The sequence below is a fragment of the Fukomys damarensis genome, unplaced genomic scaffold (assembly GCF_012274545.1).
Source record: "Fukomys damarensis isolate Sample0158 unplaced genomic scaffold, DMR_v1.0_HiC HiC_scaffold_33, whole genome shotgun sequence".
In the NCBI taxonomy this organism is placed as follows: Eukaryota; Metazoa; Chordata; class Mammalia; order Rodentia; family Bathyergidae; genus Fukomys; species Fukomys damarensis.
This window is the reverse complement of record NW_022900945.1, coordinates 56,143,027-56,151,737: the sequence shown is the minus strand read 5'-3', so window position 1 is coordinate 56,151,737 and position 8,711 is coordinate 56,143,027. Positions and strand designations below refer to the sequence as shown.

At 57.0% G+C, this 8,711-nt stretch overlaps 1 protein-coding gene across 1 annotated transcript in view; it reads right to left on the bottom strand.

Annotated features, from left to right (window-relative positions):
- Nucleotides 1–3,198: 3,198 nt before the first annotated feature.
- Nucleotides 3,199–8,711, bottom strand: part of Ube2q1 (ubiquitin conjugating enzyme E2 Q1) — a 14,052-nt gene continuing 8,539 nt past the window's right edge. The window contains exons 4-15 of the mRNA XM_010643990.2: nucleotides 8,197–8,301; nucleotides 7,796–7,900; nucleotides 7,203–7,253; nucleotides 5,629–5,769; nucleotides 5,335–5,419; nucleotides 5,011–5,071; nucleotides 4,763–4,853; nucleotides 4,590–4,648; nucleotides 4,449–4,497; nucleotides 4,135–4,230; nucleotides 3,915–3,981; nucleotides 3,199–3,666 (exon numbers count right to left, since the gene is read on the bottom strand). Coding sequence (XP_010642292.1) covers nucleotides 3,635–3,666; nucleotides 3,915–3,981; nucleotides 4,135–4,230; nucleotides 4,449–4,497; nucleotides 4,590–4,648; nucleotides 4,763–4,853; nucleotides 5,011–5,071; nucleotides 5,335–5,419; nucleotides 5,629–5,769; nucleotides 7,203–7,253; nucleotides 7,796–7,900; nucleotides 8,197–8,301 — 942 coding nt within the window. The 3' untranslated portion in view covers nucleotides 3,199–3,634. The remainder of the gene's footprint in view (nucleotides 3,667–3,914; nucleotides 3,982–4,134; nucleotides 4,231–4,448; nucleotides 4,498–4,589; nucleotides 4,649–4,762; nucleotides 4,854–5,010; nucleotides 5,072–5,334; nucleotides 5,420–5,628; nucleotides 5,770–7,202; nucleotides 7,254–7,795; nucleotides 7,901–8,196; nucleotides 8,302–8,711) is intronic.

Sequence of the window (8,711 nt, the reverse complement as noted above, 5' to 3'; positions counted from 1 at the left end):
GGGGCAGAGTGCGGGCTGTGACAGCCGGGCAGCAGACACAAAGGTCGGTGTTGGCCCGAGCTCGAGGGCTGGCTGGGGCCGGATGCCGGGGTCGCAGCCTCCCGGGACCCCTCTGCTCATCTCTCGTCACTGGCGAAATGGCCCAGCACGTTCTGTGTCTGAGTCTGCGACTGCTCAGTGGGAAGCTGCTGCTGACCGCTGGCTCCTAGTGCGGGCTGTGACAGCCGGGCAGCAGACACAAAGGTCGGTGTTGGCCCGAGCTCGAGGGCTGGCTGGGGCCGGATGCCGGGGTCGCAGCCTCCCGGGACCCCTCTGCTCATCTCTCGTCACTGGCGAAATGGCCCAGCACGTTCTGTGTCTGAGTCTGCGACTGCTCAGTGGGAAGCTGCTGCTGACCGCTGGCTCCTGGGGCCCTGTGTGTGGCTGGGGCAGCGACAGGCTGGGGGGCTGGGGGCCAGTGTGCTCTTCCCTCAGGTCTGGATAGGCACTGGCCTCGGTTCCCACATCCTGGAGACAGGGGCCCCTTCTCAGGACGGCCGGGACCGAGGGAGGAAGGGAGGTACTGCTGAGTCGGGAGCAGTGGAGGTGAGGGCATGCGCGCACACACACAGACGCACACACACACAGACGCACGGATGCACACAGACAGATACACACAGACACACGCCGGGCGTGGTGGCGCATGCCTGTAATCCCAGCACTCGGGAGGCTGAGGCAGGAGGATCACTGTGTGTTCGAGACCAGCCTGGGCTACATAGTGAGTTCCAGGTCAGTCTCAACTACATAGTGAGACCCTGTCTAAAACAAAACAAAACAAAACAAAAAACCAGACACACGCTGGAGGGAGACGGTCCTCCTGAGACCTCCTCCTGGTGGTCAGACAGCGCCACCCAGAGGGCACCTATGGTCATTGCATGAGGCCAGCGGAGCGGGTGGGCCTTTGTTGGTGGCCAGTGCTGGGGCAGAGAAGGGGCTGCGGGAAAAGTAAGTTTAGGCCGGCTCCCCGATGTCTCCGCTAGTCCCTGTGAATGCCTGGCCAGCAGCAAAGAGATGATAAAAGCTGAGAAGATGATAGTGGAAGCAGCTCTAAAGAGGAGGAGGCACTGTCATTGTTAAAATAGTCACGGAGCCCAGGAGTTTATATTCTCTGGTGGGATTTGTTTTGTTTTTCTTTTTTTGAGTTAGGGCCTGAGTGTGTAGCTCAGGCTGGCCTCAAGTTCACAGCGATCCTCCTGCCTCAGCCTCCCAAGTGCTGGGATTAGAGGCATGCACCACACCTGGCCACCAGCCACCAAGGTTTTGTCGTTTCTTGTGACATCAGCTTCTCTGCAGGAAATTGGTGGTCACTGCCCTGTGTCCATGCTGCCCTGGGTCTGCTTCCGGGACAGGCTTCTCCAGATTTCCCCGGTGCTGCTGACCAGCGGGCAGTCCCTCCTCCCTTCTGCCACACATCCTGAGGTGTGAGGCTGAAGTAACAGCGCCCCTGGCCCACTCCCCGCGTCTGTGGGCCCTGCTCACCTCTCAAAACTGCAAGTGAAGTCTGTCTTCAGTACCTGACTTGTGGGATACATTTGAACCACCCAGGCAGCTCCCTCTCCTTAACTTGAAAGCTGAGGCAGCCAGGCGTTTTCCTGTCCCTGTGCCCCCAGTACAAGACAGATGCTGGGGAGTGGAGGCGCACCAGCCTGGTTCTCAGCGTCTATGTGCAATCAGGAGCGCTGGAGCAGCAGGCCGTCCCTGCCGTCTAAAACCAGGCTGGGGCCACACAAACTCTGACTGGGGCCCAAATGCACTCAGGGGCAAGAGGTGACATCGGTGAAGATCTCATTTCTCTTGCCTTCCTAAGGGAAAGAACAAAACCTGCTGTCTATATGGCTTTCTTCTTTTTTTGGGGGGTGGCAGGCAAGGTCTTGCTATGTAGATTAGGCTGGCCTCGAACTTACGGAGATCTTCCTGGCTCAGCCTCCCAAGTGCTGGGATTGCAGGTGTGCAAAACCATGCCTGGCTCTTTTTTATGCCTAATAACTTCATGAAAGCCCTAAGGTTAGGATCAAAAGAAGCCAAGAAGAGTGGAGAACTTTCTCAGGAGCTGGCAGTTTATGTCAAGTGAACACAAACCTTTATTTCTTAAATAAGTTTATTGGAGCCAAACTATTTAAATAACTTTATTTGTTTCATCCTTTGGTAGATGAGAAAAATACATTACAAAATAATCATACAGAGGGCAGCCACAGTACACATTACTAAAACACAATCTACTTCCCGCCAGGCGGGCTGGTTAGGTGCAGGGCTCCGGAGGCCTCAGCGCAGCTCGGTAGCACCAGGCAGGAGAGGATGGCAGGCACAGCAGTGCACCAGGAACTCCCCATCCACCGGAGCAGCACGGGGTGTTCTCCAAACCCCTCAGGAGAGGGAAGCGGAGGGGTGGGCGAAAGTGGGATGTGGGGACACTAGGCGGCTGCCCAGACGACGTGTTTTCTGCGACTCCCACCTGCCCTGCACCGGCCACTCTCCTCGGCTTCTTCCATCTGTGGCCGGGCTGGTGTGGAGGCGCCTGGCCCAGGGTCTGTGGGGCAGACCTCACTGTGGGGCAGTTGCGCCCCAGCTGTCTGCTTGGCTCAGCACCCTCCAGCCGTGCCCAGCCTGGGGCAGCTCACGGTGCGGAAGGGCCACCGCTGCCAGGAGCACCCAGTGTGACGGCCTCGGAGAACCCAGGGTCCAAGCCAAGCAACCTCAGAGCTGCACCCATTTTCTCACACAAATGGGGCCACAGGAGGAAGGTGACCAGCTAAGGGCCTGGCCGGCCTAGGTCCGGACGCAGCAGACTTGGGCTGTCAGAGGACCACGCCCGCTCACCGGTGTCAAAGGACTTCCACGAAGCAGCCTCTTGAGCCTCCGTATTTTCTTTTTCTTAGAAATCTGAAAACAGTCTGCAACTAGAAGTGAAAAGTAGTCCCAAGAATCAAAACCACCACTCCAGCCGACTGCACTGTCACGCAGCAGGCCGGGTCGGGGCTCCACGGGCAGGTGCTGGCTGCTCCAGGGCACGCAGGGGCCGGGCGGCCTAGGCCGGCGCTTTTGCTCGCCTTCTCCGTTCTCAGAGCACCAAGCCAGGACCGGGCCGCCCGGCTTCCAGCTGTCAGGGGAGGGGTGGGTGGGACGTGGGAATAAAAATAAAGATGAGTCAAGACCAGCACCTTCAAATTAACAAACTGTAATTGTTTTCCCAAAGATACATTTTTTTCATACACATCCATCATACACTGTAACCAAAAAAAGCAGTGTACATGAAATAGGAGAAAATAAATTAAAAATCCATAGCATAGGTAAGGAGGCTCTGGTCTGGAGCACGGCTGCGTTTCCAGCATAGGAGGAGGCTTGAGTTTCTTCGTAAGAATGCCTGCTAGCAAGGGTCCAGCTCGTGGTTGGTCTGTAGTCAGTCTGGAGAACTCGAGACAGTTTGTGTGTTTTATTTTTTTTCCTTAGCGTTTAGAATAGCCATCACTGTCCTGCAATAGGCAGAGCTATCACGTCCAGGAAAAATGAGGGAGGGAACCACAGAGGCAGCGTGAGATCCAAATACAGCATTCAAAGGTGATTGGTCCAGTGGTGCCGGGGTGAAGGGCGCTCCGGCCTAACCGTCTTCCTTCGGGGGTGTGTACCAGCCTGCGGGGACACAGCAGCATGAGCGGCGCTTTCCGGCCCACCCCACGGACCTCTCCAGGGCCACAGCAAGACCCCAGGAGGCCACCTGGTGAGGGCGGGGAGCTTGCAGGCTGTGAGGAAAGGGAGGAGCTGGGCAGTGCGGGGAATGGACAGTGACGCTCTGGGACCAGGGGCGCCCGTCACCCGGCTGGAGTGACCCCCGGGACCCGGGAGAGCTCAACTCTTCTGGGGCCCAGCCCTGGCCTCACCGTTTTTTTCGTGGATCTGCACCAATGACTTATAGGACTGCTGTGCTCTCGTTAGACTGTACTGTGACTAGGGAGAGAAGTCCCGGATGAGAGAAGTCCCAAGGCCGAGGGTGCCCCTGGGGTGCGCGAGGCCTCTCCTCCAGCACCAGCAGCCCAGGGACCTCGTCCTCTTGCTTCCCCCGGGGCAGCCTTGGGCCCACTAGTGGCCCAGGCTCCTTACTTTGTTGGCTCCAAACTGCACTCGTGCTTTCCCCTTCACCAGCGTGGCACTGATCTGCATGATCACGGACTCTATGGAGTAGGCACTGCTCCAGCCCTGAGGGACGGGAGGGACAGAGCCAACAGTCGGGACAGCTTCCGAGAAGCCCTCCGTTCGTCCTCCAGGCTGGTGGGGCCTCTGTGGAAGGCCCTTGCCCTGCCCCACCTGTCTGCCTGACAAATGGAAAGAGCCACACCGTGCGTGCCTGGGGTCCAACACGGGGAGCTCAGCCAGCACCCCCCGGCTGCCAGTCCAGCGGCAGGACACAGGCTCACCTGCTTGGTGAGAAGCTCCATGCAGATGGCACCTCCGCCCAGAACGTATCTGCGCCAGAAAGGACAGTGAGTGGAGCCAGAGACGCTTCCTCACCCCACCCCCCTCAGGAGCCACCCTCTTCCCCTGGCCCAGCCACTCACCCTCCGGAGAGGACTGGAGACACAACCCTGACAAACGGTGGGTCAAAGGGAAAGTTATCCTGGAGACAGGAAGGGAAAGGCACAGTCAGGGAAGGAGACAGAGTCCGCACAGCGTTTCAGGCAGACAAGGACACCCAGGGCAGGGAGGGAGGGCCAGGAAGACAGAGGCTTACTTTAAAAGAGAAGTTAAGCAGGATGAAGTCGGCTCCTTCCTTCTCTTTGAGGATCTGGAGGTCATTGTGCAAAGCGCTGTCCTGGTCAACTCTGAGTAACAAGCCTGAGCTCAGGCTCCGGTCCTGACTCGGGAGCCTCCTGAGGGTACCTGCGCCCCTGGCCGGCAGCAGCCAGCCACACCTCACCCCCATCCCGGGACCCAGCAGCCACAGGCTGGACGGGGATGCCCCGGAGGTCCCCCACTCACTTGAGGAGTTTGACATTCCAATCATACAGACTGTCATTCACAAGTTCAACTGCATAGTTTCCTGGAAGGAGGAAAGCTCAGCTAGGACGGTCTAAGTGGCGAGTGGTACCCATGCAGACCCCACTCCCAAAGGAAAGAGAGGACCAAAGACCTGACAGGTGCCCCAGGTGGACCGCATCCCAACCCAAGCCACTGGCCTGGGGAGCCCCACACCTGGCCTGCGATATTCTTGGGTATCTGTGTCCCAGAATCCCTTGTTCTTGCCACCATGACATCACATCCTTTACAGCAAACTCCCACCCAGGCCCCTCTAGGCAAACTCACCGCCTTTGAAACTCTGTGATCGGTATATATCCCTGAGCTCCTTCATCAGCCGGTCAGTGGCCTGCACCGAGCCAGACACTGCACCCTGCAGGGGGAGGAGACGTCTCTCAGCTGTGCCTTTGGAAACCCACCCACCCACTGGATGGCAGGGGCAGTCAGCAGCTTGCCTAGAACCCAGAGTGGGGCCGGACACACCCACGCTGAGCCGGCTCCCTAGCTGACGAAGGGTGGGCGGACACCACTTCCCGACCAGGGGCCCCATCCCCTGCCCAGTGCTCGCTACAAGGCACGTACATTTAAGTAATCTTGCCTCTGGTTCTTTTTAATTTTCTCAAGGATGGCCAAGTTTTCTTTCCCGATGCCATCATCTTCAGATTTCTTGCCCTCAGCTGGTTCCTCCTCTTTCATTTCATAGTGGTCCAGGTCTTCTGTGTCCTATGGCAAGCGTGGGTGGGAGAGAACAGAGTACAGCTTGTGGGAAGGGCTGCCACCTCCCCAGCCCCATCCGGCCTGGGGCCATCTCAGCAGCAGGATACCCGTCCCGCCCCCCACAATCTCAAGAGCAGAGATCTCAGGCCAGGCAGCAAGGTTCCAGTCAGGACCTGCAGAAGGATGCAGCCTCATCTCCCCAGGGCGACCCCACCCCAGCTGTCTTTAAAACTCTCCTTGGGAGCAGAAACTCATCCGTTATTCCCAGAACGACTCTGCTGACACTGCGACTGAAAGCTCAGGTTTCCCCAGGTGAAATCAATGCAGATTGTAAACCACCCCTATCAACACCAGGCCTGAATCAGAGGTGCCCCACCCACACGAAAATGAGGAGTCGAGCAGGAAATGGCAGGTCAAGAACAGAATGAGTTTTCTTTCTGTGGTAATGGGGTGACCCATGGCCTTGCACACACTAGGCAAGCAGCAAGCACTCTACTACGGACTGGGGAGCTGTCTCCCCAGCACAGAACAAGCCCTCTCCTAACCCTGCTTTAACTGCGCATGTTCACTGTGCAGGGGAAGACCACATCCAGGGCCAGCCCCTCATCAGATGCTGGGTACGGGGAAGGGCTGTCCCCATTGTGGAATGTGTCTCCTGCACCGCCAGCCTTCCGTAGGTCTTGAAAGCCTCACAGAGCCCGGGACAACCGCTCAGTGCTGAGAAACAAAGTGATCAGAGTGATCCTCGCTCTGGCAGGACAAGGTGACCTCCTAGTTATTACATCAGCAGCTATTATCAGCCAAACGCTTATCTCGCCAGTGTCCGTACTAGACGCTACACACGGGCTCACTCTGTTCTTCAAGCCGCTGTACCGTTATTCTGTTATCTCCATGACAGCGGAGGAAGCTAAGGTCTGGGGGTCAGCTGTCACTCCCAAAGTCGGAGCTCTCTGTGGCTGAGACTTAAATCCAGCTGCCTGGACCCGAAGCCCAGATTCTTTACCACTACATTACACCTACAAGAGCACATTTTCAACTAGCATATTAGGTAAACCACTCAGCAGCCCTAATGTATATGTGTTTTACGTACTATACCTCACTTAACGTTTAAGACAAACAAATCTGGTTTGAGTTACAACGCCATCTTACAGAAAACTGCAGCTTAGACAAAACTCCCCAGTTAAGGTGACCGGGATGTAAACTCAGGTCAGCTGAACTCTAAAGCTGTCTGAAGTTAATTTGTCAAACCTTTATTCAGCTTGAGCAGATCGGTACTATTTTCAGGGTGGGTGTGGGTTTCCTGTCTCCTCCTCCAGGTCAGTACATCTGTCTGTTCCCCTCACGTCTTTCCCTGCCAGTTCTAGGGTGCAGTTATTTAGAGCGGGCCCTCAATGCTGCTGATGGCCAGAGCGTCCTGCCAACGCCCCGTGGGAGCCTACCTCAGGCATCTCCTCATCTTCATCTTCCGAAGACACCTCCTCCTGTGTGCACTGCAAGGGAGGAGATGGCGGTCAGAGGCCCCGTGGCCACTGCAGGCGCCTCTCACCTGCTCCCGAGCCTCCAGGTCTGGAAGCTGGGCTCTGCCCGCCATGCTGCCATCTCCCCCCGCTGGCCCGCGTCAAGTGGAAGCAGGAGCCCAGGGAACAACTGCCCCACCAGCCATCATTCACCTCCTACCCTGTGCCAAAGAGCAAGAGGGGAAAACAGCTGCTCCAGTTACTACCTCGAAAGGTCCTGCTTAACTCTCCCAAGAAGCCCCTCACGGCCTTCTCCAGACTGACACACACTCTTGGTGCTCAACAAGGGACCCGAGCCCCACCCACTGCCACTGCCACCATAACGGCAACCTGAGGGACACCACCCGAGTGGGCTTGTCAGCTCCGTGCAGCTGGGTTCCCATCTGGGGAAGAGCAGCTGGGGTTGCCCACGGGTGTCTGAGCAAGTGGGGTGGGGAGCAGCCACTGGAGATCTGTCTTGATAAACAAGCACTTATCAGCGCTCTGCACACAGGCCCAAGCCCCACGGCGCTCACCTGCTCCGCTGGCAAGGGCTGATCCAGCATCTCCACATCCGGATGCTGAGGGAGGTTGTAGAGTTTACACAGGTCAGAGATGATCCTCTTTAGGTGCTGCAAAAGCTGGGGAAGGGACCACACGTGTCAGATTCTCCTGCCCCACCCCAATCCTGCTAGCTGCAAGGACGAGCTCTTGGCTCAGTTCTGGAGTTGGTCCCTAGTTCTCTAGACCGGACGGGCCAGAAATGCGCCCCTTGGAGTACCCGTCCTGGGCCACTACAGGGATCCGCCTGGGCTTCGGTAAGCAACTCCCCACTGGCCTTGCAGGACCACCAACTTTCCAGACAGCTCCCTTTAACACGGTGCCCGTGACAGGGCCTCACAGGAACATGTGTGCTCCTACCCCGTGATCCCCTCACCAGAGTGTTCCCTTTCTTTATGTCCACCAGCCTCTCCAAGACAGCAGCCAGGTTAGGGTCATCAGACTCCACTGACCAGATGGGGGGCACGGCAGGGTATGACTCCTGAGAAAGAAGCGCAGGAACAGCAGTCACAGTGGGGTCCTTGGGAAAAGCAGAAGTTTGCCTACCCTCTGCTTGCCCACCCACCCCAAGCTCTACACCCTCGTAGAGGCCCAGTTTAGCAGGTCAGTGTCTAATCACGCAGCTTCCCAACCAATCCTAGACTGGGAGAGACCCAGTCCCTGGAAAGACCTTTTCCAGGAAACAACCTGTAAGTTTATTTCCTCCAGAGTGAAGACCAGGGGAGGGGGGACCCCTCATCTACTGTACAGCCTCTACAAGTTCCAGACTTGAAGTTCTCCCTGCATCCACCTCAGGGGCCTCTAATCCTCCTGCTTTCCAAACTCCAGAGGGGAGGAGAGAATTACATGGGTGGGGAAAGGAGAAAAAAAAAAAAAAAAAAAAAAAAAAAA